Source organism: Humulus lupulus, chromosome 3 (assembly GCF_963169125.1).
Source record: "Humulus lupulus chromosome 3, drHumLupu1.1, whole genome shotgun sequence".
In the NCBI taxonomy this organism is placed as follows: Eukaryota; Viridiplantae; Streptophyta; class Magnoliopsida; order Rosales; family Cannabaceae; genus Humulus; species Humulus lupulus.
Window position 1 is genome coordinate 90,783,877 of NC_084795.1, and position 20,472 is coordinate 90,804,348.

General features: G+C 33.2%; 2 protein-coding genes and 1 non-coding gene across 4 annotated transcripts; 2 read left to right on the forward strand and 1 right to left on the reverse strand.

Moving 5' to 3' along the window:
* The first annotated feature begins 653 nt into the window (after positions 1–653).
* On the forward strand, positions 654–1,227 carry LOC133824659 (uncharacterized). The gene is made up of 2 exons (XM_062257622.1): positions 654–860; positions 976–1,227. Exons 1-2 carry the CDS (start codon positions 654–656, stop codon positions 1,225–1,227), a joined length of 459 nt encoding a protein of 152 aa, XP_062113606.1.
* Positions 1,228–8,264: 7,037 nt separating this feature from the next.
* LOC133822956 (uncharacterized) lies at positions 8,265–13,057 on the reverse strand. Of its 2 annotated transcripts, none has more exons than XM_062255438.1 (14): positions 12,927–13,057; positions 12,476–12,812; positions 12,189–12,382; positions 11,949–12,084; positions 11,303–11,581; positions 11,128–11,225; positions 10,566–10,677; positions 10,275–10,380; positions 9,823–9,916; positions 9,458–9,630; positions 9,196–9,295; positions 9,006–9,122; positions 8,826–8,882; positions 8,265–8,720 (listed from the first exon to the last, which is right to left on the reverse strand). In XM_062255438.1, the coding sequence occupies exons 1-14, from the start codon at positions 13,017–13,019 to the stop codon at positions 8,607–8,609; spliced, it is 2,010 nt and encodes a 669-aa protein (XP_062111422.1). In that variant the 5' UTR covers positions 13,020–13,057; the 3' UTR covers positions 8,265–8,606. The 2 variants fall into 2 exon arrangements, with proteins under 2 accessions (XP_062111422.1, XP_062111421.1); XM_062255437.1 differs by having other exon boundaries at positions 11,303–11,614.
* An 88-nt stretch (positions 13,058–13,145) lies between these two features.
* On the forward strand, positions 13,146–13,217 carry TRNAT-CGU (transfer RNA threonine (anticodon CGU)). The gene has a single exon. It is a non-coding gene; the product is annotated as a tRNA-Thr (tRNA).
* The last annotated feature ends 7,255 nt before the right edge of the window (positions 13,218–20,472 follow it).

Below are 20,472 nucleotides of genomic sequence, written 5' to 3' on the forward strand. Positions count from 1 at the left end.
GTGATAGATGGAACTTACTTGAAGACATCATTTGGGGGAACTTTATTCACTGCTTCAACATGGATGCTAACAACAACATATTTCCATTAGCCTTTGGAATAGGAGACTCTAAAGATGATTCATCATGGTTATGGTTTTTCACAAAAGGAGACATATGGAGAAAGAGAAGGTATTGTTTTCTTTTTTATATTCTTATTGAAACAAACTAAACACATAAAATAAACTGTTTAATAATAATCCAGCAATATAATAGTAAAAACAGTGTAAAAAAATAACATCATATAAATTAATGAAACTAGTTACTTAATTTGGACACAATAACCAGTTACTCCATTGTGATTTTGCAAACAGGTATAACAATCATTTCAGACAGGCACAAAAGCATAGAAAATGATGTAGACAATGTATACCCAAAAGCTTTCCATGGAGCATGCATATTCCACCTGCTAAACAACATCAAAGTCAATTTCGATGTCCATGGGGAGGACCTAAACCTAAACTTTGTCAAAGCAGCAAAGGCATACAGGGTACAATCATTTGAGCACTACATGCATGAAATAGACAAGATTGACACTCGCATAAGACCGTATTGACAAAAAATTGGATATTGCACTTGGTCTAGATGCCATGCCCCAACAAGAAGATATACAATGATGACATCAAATATAGCTGAATCGATAAATGCTGCATTGAAAGCTGCAAGAACGCTGCCAATCACTACAATGATGGAAGGCCTTCAAAGTTTATTTCAAAAATGGGTATGGAAAAATGGTAACGAAGCAAACGGAACATTCACACAAGTAACAACAGATACTGAAACTGTGCTTAGAGAAAACTTTATTCGAGCCATTAAATTTCAGGTAACTAACATATATTGAGCGCTAAATATTATTTACCAAAACTTTCAGTAACCAGTTACTAATAATTACCACAGTATCCAGTTTCTAACATGTAATCCTCTACTAAAATAAACAGGTCTTCCCAGTAAACACTATACTGTACCAAGTTGTGGTTGAAGACAAAGGAAATTTTTTGGTCAACCTAATGGAAAAAACATGTGAATGCAAAATGTTCCAACAAGATGAAATACCGTGTGCACATGCAATAGCAATATTCGCCAAAACACGACTGAAAACATATGATTATGTTGCTGATTACTACAAAACTACAACTATGAAAGCAACATATGAGTCAACTGTTCATCCATTGCCAAATGAAAACGAATAGACACTGCCAGAGACTTTAAACAAAATTGTCCTACCACCAAAATCAAGAAAACCACCAAGCCGCCCTAGAAAGAAAAGAATCAGATCTAGAGGAGAACCAAAGGTGCAGATAAAATGTGGAAGATGCGCGCAGCCAGGAGATAATAGAAAAATATGTAGGAATGAACCAATCCCAAAGCAGCGAAACCCAACAAAGTCAAAGAAAATAGACAAATAATTTTCTAAAGAATAGATGTACTACAATTTCAATTAATTCAATTGATATAATAAAATTGTATCCTAATGTTTTCTACTTCACTAAAAGTACAGACTTTTTAAGCATTTTACATTTTATAAACTTGATACTCAACTTCCTGGTTCCAACACAAGATATTCAAAATCTGAAGACTCAAGTACCTGGTTACAACACATATTATAGAAAAAAAAAATTGTTACTATAAATAATTTTAACAAACGACTATATATACATGTAACCAACGACTTAAAAACCTAGTTATATAAACACAAATCTTTCACACAAAAAAAACATAAATATATCAAAAAATAATTAAAAAAATAAAAATAAAAACTAAAGAAACAGTAACCAGTTACCTGAAACATATGGCTTTCACTATCAAAAAACAGAAGTAACCGGTTACACCATCCTCATACAAACCTACTTACAAAAAAATAAACATTTACAAACCAGTTACATAATGAAGAATCTCTTTAAAATACTTTGAGAATTCATGAATAAAAAATTATTATAATTTAACAAAAAATAATTCATAAACTAAAAATAAATAAATAAATTGTACCCAATTACCTGTAACGAAAAACCGATCTTTTCAAACTATACAATAATCAATTATCCATTAGCACACAAACTTCTCCAAAAATAATTGAAACATATATGAAAAAAAAATATGTACATAACAATATCTTCAAACTTTTAAAAAAATCACCAACTCTGTTGAAAAAAAACATACACATTAAAATAAAATACAAATTAAAAAAAACTTTATATTAAGCCAAAATGTGAAACCAGTTCTTTACATTGACAAAAAAAAAAAGTATCCAGAGACAAGTACAGTACTAAACCAGTATCTAGTTACAAACCACAACTTTACTATTAAACAAAGAAAAAAAAAAGACATGGTCATTAATACAACTACAAAAAACTACAAAAATCTCTACTTATAATTCCTCCTCCTCTTTGATTTCTTTGATGGAGCATCATCTTCTGTCTTGTACCCACTAATCTGCTTCTTTTTTGCATGACTATACAAGTTAATGGCAAGATAATCGCGATAGGTAGCAACTTTGGCAGCCATGTTCTTTGGGATGTCATCAATCTTCCCATGGATCAACAAATCGGCATACTTGATAACAAATACTCCACAATCACTGCAAAAGAAACAAAAAACAACAAATGAAATTATTTAAAACAAACAAAATAGAAAAATAAACAACAATATACAAAAACCAGTTACTTACTTGTCCTTTTGAAAAGGAAAGTCTTTGGCAATGTTAAAATCAATTGGATCATTCTTCCCAACATAATATGGACCAACATTCAAGTCCAAATCTTTCCCAGAACCATAAAAATCAAGAAAGTCTATAAAATATGGTAAAACAACAGAATAAGCATTCACAAATGGCAAAGCAATACTCTCATTCTTCTTCCCCACCAAAGAGTTGTAGACAGTTAACATCCTACTCTTTATGGAAAAGTGAATAAAAACTCAAACTGAACCTTCACATGCACAGGAAAAAGAACATGATCCACATCCACCCAAGGAGTGTTACAAAACAAATAATCACCAATAATGTAATCTGAAATGAGGTTATCAAAATGAATGCTGCTTGGATCATATTTGGCTGCCACAAAGTTATCATACAAACGCTTGATAGTTGCATCAAACCAAGAGTCTGTAGCTGTAACCCTCTTGTTCAAACCATCAATCAACTTAATCTTCTTCCTCAAGTAATAAAAACATACATTGATATGCTACAAAAAATAAATAAACATACAAAAGTTAGGAACCTAGTTACTACCCAATAAATAATAATCAAAACAACTTACACACAATACTACAAGAACCTGGTTACTAGCCATAAATAATCAAAACAAGTTACACACAATAATAAAGGAACCTGGTTACTTGTCTTAACCATGATCAACAAAAATAACAAAATATCTAAACAAACAAATACTAGTTAATAAACATTATACCAAGAACCTAGTTACTTACAGTGTCCATAAGGTCCTCCCCACAAGTTTGAAGCTTGTAAAACCACATCTTCTCAGAAATTTTAACAAAAGAATAATCCATCGGTGGATTGATAATGTTATTAACATCAAAAAATTTCTTCTTCCTTCAAACCAAAAAAATATATATATTAACAAACAATTAAATATCAAGAACAATAATATTAAACAAAATATAAAAAAACATACTTATTTTTAAAAATCATTTTATCCTTAATCCATGTAATATAATCCATGCATTCATTCTTTGAAACATTCTGTCCAATTTCATCTTCAAATGGAAGCAACCATCTAACAATCACCACTTCTTCTCCCTTCCTCTTCACAGTTTCTTTTACTTCAGATGAACCAAACTCAGTAACAAAATGAGATTTAACATGAGTACTAGGTTTAGGCTCCCTCTTTTCAATAGCAACGGGAACTTCATCAACATCACCAACCATCACAACTTTCCAATCATCCTTACTCCCACTAAATCTCTTTTCTCCTTCTGCATACTCAATAGTTTTATCAATAGCCTTCAAAATCTCTGGATCCAGATATACTTCTTCAAAACTTAAACCAACTGAACTGAACTCATGCTTCTTTGAAAAATCCTATAATGAAGAACGGTAAAATCAATTACAAAAAATTCAATTTTAAATAAAATAATACAAAGAAACAAAAACAAAAATAAATTTCAAAACCTTATCTCCACCCACAACATTTGACAACTCCAACCCAGAATAAACAGAATCAAAATTTTCATTTAAATCCTTCCCGACACCCTAAAATAAAAAATGAAATTGGTTACACTAATAAACTAACAAAAACACAACATACTATTAAGAAACATAAACCAGTTACCTTACTACCATCAAAATCTTCACCTAAATCCATCCCACAATCCTAGACCAAAGAAGAAAAAAAAACCAATCTGGTTACAACAAAAAATGGTTAAAAAAAACAATAAAGCATAAAAACAAACAAGTTACCTTAGAATCATCAAAAATAGGACTGGAAACTTTATCAAAATCAGCTAGCTTTTTCACTTCATTATATCCAGCACTTTCATCACTAGAACTTAAAACTTTTTCATAATTTTTTTCAACAATTTTTGCAATCATTGCAGACAAATCACTGAGTTTCCCCATGAACTCAGATTTCATAACTGCAATATCACTAATAATAGATTGTTGGCTCACATTTATTGAAGAAATTGATTCACAAATCAATCTCAATTTTTCACTATCAACCTGAAAAAAAACATAATAAAATAATTTACAAAACAACAAAAAATAAACATAAAAACAAACCTATAAATTTCAAAACAGAAAAATATTTCTTTTTTTTAACTAAAACAAACACCAACACTAACCAGTACCTGGGTACCCGAACTACTATCTCCATCTTCAGCACACTCCTTTGGAAAATATAAAGGCTCAAACTTAAACTTCTTCACTGTCGGTTTATTCCTCTCCTCAAAAGATGGATAGACATTCAAGATAGTCAACTGAATAAATTAAAAAAATATATAAAAAAACAAGAAATTAGTTACCATCATCTGTAACCAGGTACACAAACAAAAATCCTAAAATGAATAAAATAAATTTAGCAAGTAACCAGTTACAAAACAAAAATATTATACCTTTTGATTGTTAAAAATCTTTGCCACCAAGTTTGAATAGAAGGCATTATCAGTACTCTTCCAATTCAACAAACGGGGATATTTTTCCCAACCCGTTGACAAAACTAAGGACTCAATTCAGATATACATTCATATATCCAAACAAGAAAAGCAATTGGAAAACCAAGAAGTTTGTAAGGGTGAAGGCCAACCTTCCCATCAAAGAAACTGCATCAAAAATTTTATTTCCACCCTTCAAAGCAATTTTCAAATAATGAAAACTCCTATCCCATACCAACTTCTCAAAACTAATATTTCCCAATTCAGAAATATCACGATCAACCATCTCAAAAAAGAAATCATCAACCAACTTCTCACTAGTATACCCGTACAAATAGTTTACTAAAATATGAACTATACCCAATTTCACGACATCATCGGCATCAACTAAATCCTTACTAATGAAAGTATTTCGTAATTCAGCCTTTGACACCTTACCAACAAAACGACCAAATATTTTTTTCTTAAACAAAACTTTCTTTTTTTTGAAAAAGACTTAAATCAAAATCACCATCACATTTAAGACCCGTAACTAGGGCAAACTCCTCAATAGAAAACATACAAACTCTACGACCCAGCTTAAACCACATCTCCTCTTCCTCCCTCTCGTGAGACACCTCTCTCAACAACACAAGTTGGGCAAGTTGAGTTTTGGATACTTCACATCAGATACTTCTAAGAAGTGCCCAAATGGCGTCTTTTTAAACAATGCTTTCTGACTTTTGGTCAACTTAGTTTTCAAGTCATTAATGACACTCTTGTCATTAAAATGTTGAACCTTACTTCCAAACCTCTTGGAGGGATTTATCTTTAAATGAGTCTGCAGAAAAAGAAAAGAAAAACAATTAAACAACATGAAACTAGTTTAAAAAAATATAAACATGAAAAATTGATAAGTACTTTACATTTATAAAATCAGTTATATGTCTTTAACTTTTGTATGGTTGATATATATATATATATAAACAATACATTCACTAAGGTAACCAGTTACACACTCAAACAAAACATTAAGCAAAATCTTCCACTGTTATCTGCAAGTAACCAGTTACACATGTAACCAGGTACAAAGAAAACAAAACACTTTAACAACAACAAAAAACACAACAATAAAAATAAAACAAACACAAACAAAAATGAACATTATGCAAATTAACTACATATCTACAAGAAACCAGTTACATATGAAACTAGCTACAAAGGAACAAAACACTTTAAAACAAAAAACACAACCATAAAACTAAAAAAAAAACACAATCAAAACTGAACATTATGGAAAATTAACTACTTATCCACAAGAACCAGTTACATATAACCAGGTACAAAGAAAATAAAACACTTTAAGAACAAAAGAACACAACCATAAAAATAAAACAAACACAATCCACCGAACGTGAAACACAATAACAGTAACATAAACAGATGAACAATTTTTTATTATTATACTTAATAAAATAAACACATACCACAACATGCTTAGTCTCAAGAGAATCATCTGCAGCATCCTTACTACCAGATGCACACGATTCCTTCGTCTGTTTAACAGTGGAAGGGGATTTACTCTTCTTCCTTGCAACAGACTTCAAACGTGTAATGTTACTCCTTCGAGGAAGAATCTCGCCAATATCATCCCCTACATTCTTTGATTCATCCTATACTATACCAGAAATTTTCTTCTCAGAACCAAAAACACCACCAACTTCACCAGAATGATCCATGACAAAACCTTGAAATTAAAATAGACAATGCACTGCATAAAATAAAAACAAACAACACAAATGAAAAAAGAATAACATATATACATATATATAGAGCACAAATTACAAATAACTACCCATAAACTTCCCCAAAATATCTGATCAAAAACTGACAAAACCCCCACTAAAAAACTCACGATAAAATCGTGCACCAAAAACAAAAATCACCATTAACACAGATTAAAAAACAGCCATCCACAACAGAAAATAGATAATCCAAAGCAAAATTAACAAAAAAACACATTAAAAAAATTAAAACATAAACCCTGAAATCGGGTACTCACCGAGACGAAAACAACACAAAAAGGCACAAATCCACAACGAGAAAACTTATAAAACCCTAAAAAAAAGAACAAAAAGAAGAAATCAAGTCAAAATATCAAATGCTGAAGGAGAGAAAAAAGTCGAAATAAAGGATATACAAAAACGTGATACTGAAGCAATCTGAAAATAGACCCCTGAAACCAGGTACTCACCGAGACGAAAACAACACAGAAGGCACAAATCCACAACGATGAAACTGAAAAAACCCTAAAACAGAACGAAAAATGAGAACAAATATCAGAATATCAATTGTTGAAGGAGACGAGAAAGATGAAATCAAGCTTGAACAAAAACGTGATAGTGAAGAAAACAAAAAAAAATAGAAGATATAGGTACTCGAGTACCTGCTTGCATAAGAAAAAACTACTGAATATTGATTTTCTTGCAAAAATTGTTTTCCAAAAAAAAATAATAATACTTAAAATGACTGAAATGCCCTCACAAAAATTCACATTTAGAATAAATAAACTTATACAATAAAATATGGGATACAAAATAATTTATTTGATAAATATGGGAAAACAAAACCCATAAAAAAGTTAAACAATAAAAAATACTATAAAAAATGCTACAAAAAAAAGTCATATATATCAAAATTTATTTAATTTTCCTATATTTCATGTAAATTCCACTAATATTCCACTAATTGAATCCAGGGACAAAAGAAATGCCCTAATATAAAACATAAAAATTAAATTTTAGGACCTACTTTTGCATAAGAAAAAAAACGACCGCCAACGACATGAGTCTACTCTATAGTACTTTTGATCATGGATATTAAAAAAACATTATTTACTAAATTAAAATTATAATAAATAACTGATTAAATTTGCGTTTTTTAGTTGGGATCGAGTACTAGCCAAAAAAGCGTATGTATTAGCTCCACCGCGAGTAATAAAATATAAAATATAATATTAAAATAAGATTACTATAGTAAAACAAAATGTTAGTCGAACTAAATCCATAAATTTCGAACCATCTACGCGGTTGAATAAAAAAATAAAGTAATTTAAAATAATAATATAATAATCAGTTGAATATAATGTCAAAAATTGCAAATATCCGTTTGATATAAAATTTTAATTGAACGAGTACAATGTCTATTGACACTAATGTAAATCGCTTAGTCATTAGTCTAGCTTGTGGTGGCAAACAAACTTTGCCATCAACACAGGATCAAAAAGCTTGAATGTTTTTAAGACTAGGTTCATACAAGCAGCTGCAGGTCACCCACTTTGGCAAACAAATTACTTCGTACTGGCTCATTGCCACTGTCCTCGCCACCCGTCATCAAACCCGCGTAACAAACATTGCCCAATTGGGCAAATTGATGAAGGGAAGAGGAAAGGAATCTGTTGAATTTGATTCGCCATAGTATGCAATTAATTCAAGATCGATTTCGCATGAATCACTACACTACCAGCAGATGCTTGATTTGCTGCGCGGTTACTTCCAAAGTTTTTTCGATTTGATTCCCTTGCAATTCTTGTACCAAACTACACAATCGATAAAGCAGCAAGACCAGTTTACTTGATGCTCGAAGAGCATTAAAATGAGAATAAAAACAATGAGGCATCAACTTTTTAAATAAGTAGCCATACCTGAATAGCTCTTTTAGGCAGAGATGCAGCTTCGTGTAATCCAAGCAGTTTTGCAACCTTCAGATAACATGATATACAAAACAGCTTAATGACTGGTCCTGGTCATGATCCCGGGATCTACTACAATGATGAATCCTAACACAAAAATAATGTAAGGAAGACAACGGAAATAGCACTTACCTCTCTCAAAATCTTCTTATCACCAACTCCGCTAGGTTGATTAAGGTCAGTAACTTCCCATAGAGGGATATCCAGTAAAACTTTTATAACATCTTCATCCAAGAAGGGAAATCTCGCCTGATTAATATCAAATACAGTCATTACAAGACATTTAATTAACGAGGCAAAAAGATACTGAATAGCTCTGTACCTCCTTCCCATTATCAGCAATACATCTATCGTCTCTTCCTAGGTTTCTTTTCCAAATTCTCTGCATATCCAACTTCATTTCCTCATTCAGTCCAAGCCAACTGAAAAATATCAAACCACAAATAAGTAGGCCAAAAAAGCTACTACAATCCACTTACGATATTTTAATACAATGCAAATATTAGCTGAAATCTATAAACTATTAGTCCACGATTGACAATAAATAGCCTGATGGAAAATACTCTTTATGAGAAATTCTTTACCTTGCATTTCTATATTTTGTCCTGTGCCTTCCATAGCCAGCACATTGCTCATCCGCACCTGAACCAACTAGGAGAATCCTAGCTTTTGACCTGTATCTAACAAGTTCATAATTCTCATACACCCATCCATCACCACCAGCTGCTAGCCATAAAGCTATTCCTATATTCAGATCCTGCAACATGTGATAAAATATAAGATTCCATCAAACAGAAATGTAGAGGAAAGATGCTGTTCATGCTTTGATCTTTATACACACTAAATTGATAATACAAAACATCATAAGAAGGTAGAATATAAAATGTGCTTTTGGACATCAGGCATATTTTCAAAATAATATGCCTGATAACAAAATGAAAATAGATACCATGTATGTGTTTGAAGGACTTATGAGAGACATAACATGCTTTGTTTCGAAGGTCAAGGTTGACAAATCAGAATCGATCTCGACAAGTTTCCACCTGCATTTCATGACTCGTGTGGTAAGGAAAATTATAAAATTGAATGACAAGATTAAGTTAACAATGATTGCAACTAAACCAGCAGAGATTAAGTACATGAGAAATTCAACTTTGAAAAAGAAGCAAATAAAATTTGATGTTATCTCATTGCCAACTCATGTTCAGAATGCACAAGCACCAAGAAACAAGAAGAGATTGTTCAAAATCCATGAGCATACTTATGTGCTAATCTATGATCAGAAATTGTTCAGATTTCATTATGTGCATGCAAGAAGAGATTCATCTCAGCCACACACAAGAAAAGAGAGATTCACAATTGTGCAGTAAATAAACTCAAATGAAAGAGTTCATCATGTACTTTCTTGAAGGTGCAATTCTTCTTAATTCAGTTACCCCGGCCTTAGCAGAAACCCTATCAGGGGCAGACTCCCCATCAAAACTCACATTAAGTAAGTCAATCTCATCTGTTAAAATGAATATGAATTGAAATCAGCCAGAAACAAATTACAATGAATGATCCACAACAAAACTTACAACTATAATTTTTGTTGTGAATTCTAAATAAACAGAGAAGGCTATGTTTTAATGACTTCATAAACATGGAACATTGACGTGGAAAAGATCAACTAGCTTATTTAACAGTACTTACATCTAGGATCTAAGCACTCATTCAACAATGCTGCAAGTATCATGGAATCTAATCCACCAGAGAAGAGAACAGCCACTGGAATGAGTTGCGTTTCCACACCACAAGTATCTGCCTAAGATGCAACCACAATCCAAATACTTTAATTAGAACCATAAGCAGTAAGAAAGCCAACAATTAAGTCACGAAAATTCAATGTCTTTCCCAAGCATGGCATTCAAGCAAATATAATACTATGACAAAAATCAAGACTACGTGAAAAAAACAGAGAAGACAGTGAAATGATACGATGTTGTCACATGGTTGACAAGAATCAAAATGCTAAGCACAACCACCTGACAGACGTGCAACTAAACTATGGTTCTTTACAGACTCAAAATAGATGTTTTCAGAAGATGATAGCAGCTATACTACAAATATGAGCAAGCCAGAAATAATAGATGGTAAGCACAAAGTAAATATCAATGAACATCACTTCACTGCTCTCCACATGCAAAAACACTTTATTGGTTGTTCTTTGTGTATCTAAAGCAAAAACATTCTTTGATGGCATGCCACAATATACCTGAAATATTGTATGCAAAGAAGAGCGTCGCCTAACTGATTCTCTTAAAGAACAAAGCACAGTCGCTGCTGGAACCGAAATTGAAGCTTGTATAGGTCCTACCAAACAAAAATGAAAGTTGAAAACTTGATGCAAGAGAACCTATGATTAACTTAAAAAATATTTTTATACCAACCTAATTCAGGCGGCAATATATTAGAGTGAGCTGACTGTGTGCTATCTTGCGCCACAACAATCTTACAACGAGAAGTATGTACCTCCACAAGTACGGGTTCAACATACATTCTCTCCCATTGTATCAACTGCTCTAGTAGTGCATCAGTCCATTCATGCTTTTTTACTTGAGCAACCAAACACCCATCAATATTTGAAGCATCTACATTCAGGCTATAGATACCACATGGAAGTTCTTCCCAGAATCTATGACTAGTAGTCCCATGGTCAATGTCTAAATCTGCAGCGAATTTATTACAATTCTCTAGTTGAGCTGTAAAAAAATCATACTAGGCACGCTTACTAACAAACCCATGACTAAACAGTCCCCGTTTACATAATATTTTAATCTTCCTTCCCCGTTCCACAAATACGCAAAAGGAAACGAAAATAATAATTTGTCAAAATGAACTGCAAAATTTCCAAGGCCTTCAGGTTATCATATAAGTTTAGTACTATACTTGTTCAAGCTAACTTTAGTATGCTAATATCAATGTATGAAATGAATCAAATCATTTCCCTAGTATTCCAAGGAAAATAGGTCAACGTTTTCCTTGTCATCCTAACAACTACTTCTACTTCTCATAGCAAAATCAAGCAATTCATACCAGAATTCTTTTCAGCAGAAGATATGGGTGACACAGAAGAAAGCATAAACCGAGAATCCTCCACTGTCGGCCAGTGAACAAGCAGACTTCGTCTACCAAATGCATCTCGACCAAACCACAGAGTTCTAGAACTATCCTATAAGTCAAATTACATACAGCACATTTCAGAAAACAACAACACGAATGTTGTATCAAATTCTAATCAAAATCAGCAGAAAACTTACCAAATCTTAGAGTTACCTGCCAATAGATAACAGCCCAAGGTCCCCTAATTGTCGATAGAACATGTATGACAGAAGATTTCCCCCTTTGATCACAATGGCATACTTTTTTATCCAAATGGGTATTGCAGGAGCAGCATTTCTCCAAAGCTCGCATTAGAACTTCCGCGTCATTCTCGTCGCTACCAATGTGTACTCCACCAAATATCTCACCTTTCATATCCAACAAAGAAACAGACTTACTCAAATTCAGAGTAAAGAGCAAGCTCAACAAGTGTGTAAATATATATATATATATTGATATACCGTTGAAAACGAGGACATTTCCTGATGAATCTATCAAGGGCTGAACGATGGGACTTATTCCCCTGAGTTGCAAAGTGGCACCAAAGAAGTGTAACTCTGCAAAAGAATCGTGCACCACTGTGAACCCATTTTGCAGCTTATCCGTTCGTTCATTAGCCAAAGCGAAGCTAAAGCTTTCGTCGTCACCACACTGCTCTTGTCCCTCAATAAAAGATACGATTTCAGGGTTTTCCGAGGACGAAATCCTTGGTTGAAGAAAGAGCTTCCGGGTGCCTAAGCTATCAGGTCCTCTCCTACGTAAAGCAGCTTCAAGATCATCAATATCAAAAACCAGTTGCTGAAACGATAAAAGAAAGTTAAGTTAGCCACTGCATGTGTATCATAAATATATGTATATGTATGTATTGAAATGAGAGAGAGGGAGAGAGAAAGAGAAGAGTGGAACACTAACCTGGTGAGAGTTAAGAGAGTGAGGTGTGGAATCGTCAATGGGGGAGGAAAGGTCAAGCCGAACGCCCAAAATAATCAAAGCGATTCCACACATCTCGACTGGTCTCTCTCTCGACTACTTTTGCTGCAGTGATCGAAGGAGATGAAAAAGGGAAAATAATAGAACGATGAATCATAACTTTTATGTTTGTATAATAAGAAAGATACGAAAATTTCAGCTGCTTCCGTAGCATAGTGGTAGTGCGTTCGCTTCGTAAGCGAAAGGTCGCGAGTTCGATCCTCGCCGGGAGCTTTTTAATTGATTTTTTTATTTCATTTTGTCAATATATGGTATTTAATACGTGGTACGTAATTAATTTAGGAAAATTTACACAAGGCATCCTTTTTATTTTATTTTTTGGACCTTTGTTTTGTTTCATTATTTGTTTGGATCTTGTATTTTGACAAATTACTTTTTGTATCCTATATTTTGTAAAATTATTAAAATAGAACCCTAAACTCTATTTTGCTCAATGTTTTCTCAACTAAAATCACAAATAATTTACCAAACTAACAATTTAGAACAAAAATCAAATCATTCTGTTTAAAAACTGTGTTGTTATATTCAATTTTTTCTTCATCAAAATTGAGTTTAGGGTTCTATTTTAACCATTTTACAAACCATAGAGTCCAAAAAGTAATTTATCAAAATAGAGGATCCAAACAGGTAATGAGACAAAACACAGGGTCCAAAAAAGTATAACCATTTTCTTAATTATAATTATACATCTAATTTATACCGTTTTAAACTTATTTCCACTTTTTCTTTCTGTCCGACCGATTTTTTTTTATTTGCTTTCTTTCTCTATCTTCTCCTTTAATTTAAAAAAAAAAAAAATTCAGCCACATTATTAGTCGGTTGGGCTTAAGAGTGATATCATTGTGATCTACTCTTCAAGATAATCATTTTGATATGTGATAAACATATATTTTTTCGCCGTTGCCAGAAAAGATGACCAGAATAAAAAGCAACATTTTACTTTTTTTTTTATATTTTGTTAACAAAAAAGTAATTAAATTTTAAACTTAAACAAAATTTAATATATCAAAATTTGTATTCTTATTTTACATTTAAAGATACCATATAGTATTATAAATAACTTTAAATCTATTTTAGAAATATTCCAAGTAACTTTTTTTTAAAATAGATTCTTTAGGATATTGTTTGATAACTTTTAAATAGAACACTCTTTTTGATAACTCACTAAGTTTGTTGGTTGCTTTAAATTTGTGGCACATCCAAAAATTTAGTCATATATCAAAAGGTAATTGTTGACCCTGATTTTGGGCCACGGAGTCAAAATACGCTTGATGTGGATGAATGCGTTGAAAAGAACGTGATGATGAAAATAATAAGAACACAAGATTTTATAGTGGTTCGGCCCCAGGATCTGGTAATAACCTACGTCCACTTAGATTGTTATTGATGTAAGATCCAAAGGAGTGATCAAAGAACTAGGGTTCAATGAGTTTCACCAACCTCTTAAGAACAATACAGTATGACTGATGTGATAACCTTAATCTCAAGTGATCTAGAAGTCAGAAAAAGAAAAAGGATCCCCTTCCCTGAGCCCTTTTCTTCTATTTATAAGCTCAGGGAAGATTTACATTGATTTGTTACAATTATTATTTCCTAAATAATCGGATACTCAGGAAATCATGGGAGACAATTTCGGATTCCATCATAACTGCCTAAGATTTCCTCCGCGTATTATGTGCGTACGACCAGACTGGTCGTATGAAGAGACCGATCGCATGATACCGAATATCTTCCTGGTCGATAGTCGAACACAGGTTCTGCCAGGTGTCAGCCACGTGTAATTAATGCCTGCCATGTCATTCACTTCTGATTTTTGGGATAACAGTAATTGTTGTCCGTGATTTCATCATTGGACACGTGACAGTTATTAGAGAAGCAATTAGGCTCATCGGGAGGATGGAGAAGCTCTATAAAGTTCGCCCAGAGCTCCTTGGAGTGTACTATCCTCCCAGCAAGCCAAGTTCCCTATTTTAGGTGTGGATGTCTTCAAGTGAGGCCACGCTCCGAGGACCACCCTAGAGGTCCTCTCATCTTCTTGATCCGATAGTCCTCCATGTGTTAGAAGCTTTGTCCTCGGGCCTAGAGAGAGCGCCAGGTGTTCATCACTGTAGCCTTGGGCCATCACAAGATTGTTTGACAGCTTTTTGGACGCATTGAGTAGTGGCGCCGAGTTCATACACTCGACAATTGGTATTTCCCACAACGTCGCCTGATACGGGAAAACATGCAGGCGCACCCTGACAGTGTCGGTAGCGTGTCTTTTGTAAAGTTGATGGGCTGCAACCTACGAATTGGGCCCCTGCGATACGCACGGGCCCATGGTCTTTATTAGAACATTCAGAGGGGTTAAATAGCAATTAACTCCGCAAATAATTGAGGAATATTTATAATTAATGATATTAATGACCTTCAACCCCAATAAATAGAGGGTCAGGATACCATTGAAAAATGGTTTAGAACTTTTGTACTCATAGCAATATATACGCTGCCTGAGAAACCCCCATCGAAGTTTGCCATCTCAAGCTTCAAGAACTCTAATACTACAGACTCGTGGACTAATGTTGTTTTATAATTTAAACCACGTAAAACCTTAGTGTTTGTCTTCATTATTTTCTTTAATTTTTTTTTAAGTTGATAGCGAAAAAGGCATTCAACAGTAACCAATTGGTATCTTAAATGATTTTAAAAGCAACGAAAATGTAGCTTTTAAAAGTAACTATGCAGTATATTAAATAGTATCATTTTCTAATAAGTTATTCATGGTAACTTAGAATTGTAGGAATAATTTTTTATACTATATGATAACTAATTAGTTTCTAAAATAGACGTGATGGTAACGTAAAAGTATCTTAAATAATAAGACATGAAAATTACATGAGTGACTAAGAAAATCTATTAAAAAAATTTATTTAAAAGTTACCGTTTAGTATATTGAATTGATTTTTATTAATAAACTATATGGTAACGTATTATACTATATGACAACTCATTAGTTTCTGAAATGAGCGGGATTTCCCAATTAGGCTCCTCAGGAGGATGGTGAAGCTCTATAAAGTTCGCCCAGAGCTCCTCGGAGTGTACTATCCTTCTAGCAAGCCAAGTTCCCTATTTTAGGTGTGGATGTCTCCAAGTGAGGCCACGCTCTGAGGACCACCCTAGAGGTCCTCTCGTCTTCTTGATCTGATAGTCCTCCAGGTTTAGGAGCTTTGTCCTCGGGCCTAGAGAGAGCGCCAGGTGTTCATCACTGTAGCCTTGGGCCACCACAAATTTGTCTGACAACTTTTTGGATGCATCAAGTAGTGGTGTCGAGTTCGTACACTCGACAATTGGTATTTCCCACAACGTCGCCTGACACAGGAAAATATGCAGCCGCACCCTGACAGTGTCAAAAGCGTGTCTTCTGTAAAGTTGATGGGCTGCAACTTATGAATTGGGCCCCTGCGATACACACGGGCCCATAGTCTTTATTAGAACATCCAGAGGGGTTAAATATCAATTAACTCCCCAAATAATTGAGGAATATTTGTAATTAATGATATTAATGACCTTCAACCCCTATAAATAGAGGGTCAGGATACCATTGAAATATGGTTCTGAACTTTTGTATTCAGAGCAATATATACGCTGCCTGAGAAACTCCCATGAAAGCTTGCTATCTCAAGCTTCAAGAACTCTAATACTATATACTCATGGACTAGGGTTGTTTTATAACCTGAACCACGTAAAACCTTGGTGTTTGTCTTCATTATTTTCTTTAAGTTTTGTTGTTAAGTTGATAGCGAAAAAGGCGGTCAACAATAACCAATTGGTATCTTAAATGATTTTAAAAGCAATGAAAATGTAGCTTTTAAAAGTAACTATGCAGTACATTAAATAATATCATTTTCTAATAAGTTATTCATGGTAACTTAGAATTGTAAGAGTAATTTTTATACCACTACTACAAAAACACCATTTTATGACTTTTTTTTAGGACACTCACCTAGATGTCAGTCCTAAAAACAGCTACTGGACTTTTTAGGACTCACAAAAGAATTTCTTTAAAAATTATGTGGGTCGTAAAAGTTTGAATTTTTTTTTTAACAAACACCTCCTGGACTTTTTAGGACTCGCTAAAAGAATTTCCTTCGCGAGCCCTAAAAACTATGTGTGTCCTAAAAGTTTGAATCTTTTTTTAACAAACACCTCCTGGACTTTTTAGGACACTCATTGCGAGTCCTTAAATAATTTTTTTAGGACACGCAATGCATGCCCTAGAAACTTATGTGTGTCCTAAAAGTTTGAATTTAAAAAATCACAAATTCCCTTCAATCCTCCAAATCACTCAATATTATAAAAAAAACACAAAAATAACTAAAATCACTCTCTATCTCCTCGGTTCTCTCTCTCTCTCCCGAAGCTCCATCTTTCTCTCTCTAGCTCATCTCTATCGTGCCCAAACGGCCGCCTTGCCGTCACCACCGAACGCCATGCGCCGCTCCCCAAAACCTCTAACCCCCGGAGCTCAGCCCCTCACGCACCGCCTAAGACCCTCAAAGTGCTCGTCGAAGTTTATGCAATTTTGGGTTTTCCCAAACTTTGCGACCACTTTCCCGCCACCTCGAGCCACCACGAGATGAACCACCACCACCACCACCATATTCCTTGCATCTTGGACTTCAAAACCCACTAAAAAATTAGACCCAATGGCCACCGTGGAGTGGTGGCACTGCCACTTACTCCGGCCATTCTTTTAGGGCTCGCAATGCGAGTCTGCAAGTCCTAAAAAATATTAGTTTTAAGGCTCTCAAATAGAGGACTCGTGCCCCGCAAATCCTAAAAACTTTGCGAGCCCTAAAAACCATTTTTGTAGTAGTGTACTATATGATAACTAATTAGTTTCTAAAATAGACGTGAATGTAACGTAAAAGTATCTTAAATAATAAGACATGAAAATTACATGAGTGACTAAAAAAGTCTATTAAAAGCTTTCATTTAAAAGTTACCGTTTAGTATACTAAATTAATTTTTATTAATAAATTATATGGTAACGTATTATACTATATGACAACTCATTAGTTTATGAAATAAGCGGAATTTCCCAAATTTTTTCATTGATTTTATTTATGTGATCTAGAATAATAACAGTTTTTAGTTGAGGATTTAATGTAGATGAAAACCTGGATTTTGGTTTTCTAATCTACTAAATGTCCCATTGAAACTCTTTTTTTTTTTTTTGTTTACCTCTTTTTTGTGTCTTTCTTTGTGTTTGGTATGTATGGTGTCTTTTGTGTTGTGCATTTAATCTTTTTGGGATATTTCAAAGCTTTCTTATTTCCTAGAAGAAAATATAATATAGACTTTCTCCCATGACTTCATCATTAATTATTTATATATATCAAGGATTTTGTATCTCTCAACATATTTCTTCTAGATGCCAAATTAGAGAAGGGATAGTTTTTATATAAATAATTTTTTACACTGATTTTAGATCTTTAGATCAAACTAAAACCAAGGACTGAGATTATAACATAAAGTAAAAAGGAAAAAAAAACCAACATATTCATTGTTGCTCTCCTTATAGCCAGCCATTTATTACTGTCTTTTGCCGCGGCTGCCGCTATTACTGCACTGTCGTCTTGACTTCTTCCAACAATCTATTTCAAATAGATTTGTTAATTAAAATTAAAAAAAATGTATGCTAGCATTATCTAATGTAGTTGGGTTCAATTCAAAGGGATGTATGTTTGTATATTCAATTATTTTCAATAGGTTGTTTTTTAGATGCGTTGTTGCAAAGTTTTGAATGGCTCCTACCATCAATCATGTACAAAAAATATACATTTCAGAAAATAAAAGTAAATAGTAATCGGGTTTCTCTTTATGGAAAATTCTGGAAAAAGTATGTCAGTTGAATATACTGAATAGGATAACTTCAACAAAGGCAAAAAAATACTAGGAAACTGAATGACTGAAAAAAGTGATGAAGTTGAATGAGAGGATTTTTTTTGTGAAACCTCCTTTAGTTTGTAAGAGACGAGGGCATCGACATGACAATGGTGACGACGACAGTGGCCGCAAACTGGAAGGGAGACGAAGGTTGATGAGGGCTGGCTGTACAGAGAACAACAATAGAGAGAGACAATCAATATTTTAGGTTTTATTTTACTTTTTAACTTTTGTTACTGTAGAATCTTGGAATTTAAATCTAGATACATGCTCACTATTATTTTTTCAAAAACATAATAGAAACATAGAATAGCATGACATACATATGAACATCAGATTTGTAACTTATAAACAAACACAAAGATATAGAAACTTACAGATACACAGTGGAACAATGACTCCTTCCTTTAGATTCTCTAACATTTTATTCATGGTGGTAGCAAGGTATTGTCAATAATATAAACAACTTAGATTGTGACAAAGTCTTCCAATCTCTAAATCAAGTCTAACAAAGAGTTGTAAGAACAAGAGAATGAGCGGCCAAGAAATGATTAAACTGTCTAGGTTTTCACTTACCCAATGAATCAAGTGAGAAACATATGAAAACTCTAGAGATCACATATCTTATATAGGCAACGTAATGAGCTTTATTTAAATTTAAATTAATTAAAATAATAAACAAAAAATTAAAGTCTTAGGCTCACACAAATGGACTTGGACCCAATATCTTTATTTTGAATTTAAATCTCAATTGGGCCTAAATTCAAAATCTTTTTATTTATTTAGCTTTCAATTAATTAATTAAATCCTTATTTAAATTAACTATTTATAATTTGAAACTTGATTTAATATTATTTATTTATATTAACACAAATTTATCAATATTAATAAATCTGTCCAAAGATTCTCTTTTATTCCCAAATTCTTATTGCATGTAAATATCACTAAATTGACCTAGTCAGTTTGATATTTCTAATTGATAATTAAATCAATTGTTTGAAACTATTAAACTTGATTTGATAAGAGATGACATGGGGACCATGGATCCATGAACCCAAGCCAATGAGTTCCCATGAGTTTATTTATTACAATAAATAATCTCACAACTTAGTAATTCCTCGTGACTGCACTATAGACTTAGAATTGGACTCTTGAGTTCACAAAACGTATTTTACCAAACCACAAATACGTTATCCATTGTTATAACAGTTACAGTCAGTCAATCCTCTATCGATGACTTACTAACGAGCCGAGTGCAAATTACCGTTTTACCCCTCATTTATAGTTTATCCTTAACTCTCACTAAGTCCCTTGTAAATGATAAATCCGCTAACTTAATCACAGATATATGGGTGCTCAATCATTTACCATTTTGGACTAAGCTGTTAAGGAAGTCATTTTTTCCACCTGTCATACAGAAGTTATAGATTTCATATCTATGAATAATATTTCCACTCAATTACACTACTAAATCTCTAAGATGTAAGTATGGGCTAGACCGTAGGGTAAGCTGATAACGAACAAGTCAAAAGATTTAAAT

Excerpts from the sequence above, each read along its gene's own strand:
- LOC133824659 (XM_062257622.1), top strand. The coding sequence starts at position 654 with ATGACATCAAATATAGCTGAATCGATAAATGCTGCATTGAAAGCTGCA. Across the intron at positions 861-975 it reads TTCGAGCCATTAAATTTCAG|GTCTTCCCAGTAAACACTAT; the intron begins GTAACTAACATA and ends TAAAATAAACAG.
- LOC133822956 (XM_062255437.1), bottom strand. The coding sequence starts at position 13,019 with ATGTGTGGAATCGCTTTGATTATTTTGGGCGTTCGGCTTGACCTTTCC. Across the intron at positions 12,085-12,188 it reads GGGCTGTTATCTATTGGCAG|GATAGTTCTAGAACTCTGTG; the intron begins GTAACTCTAAGA and ends TTTGACTTATAG. Across the intron at positions 10,678-11,127 it reads CTTTGCATACAATATTTCAG|GCAGATACTTGTGGTGTGGA; the intron begins GTATATTGTGGC and ends GTTGCATCTTAG.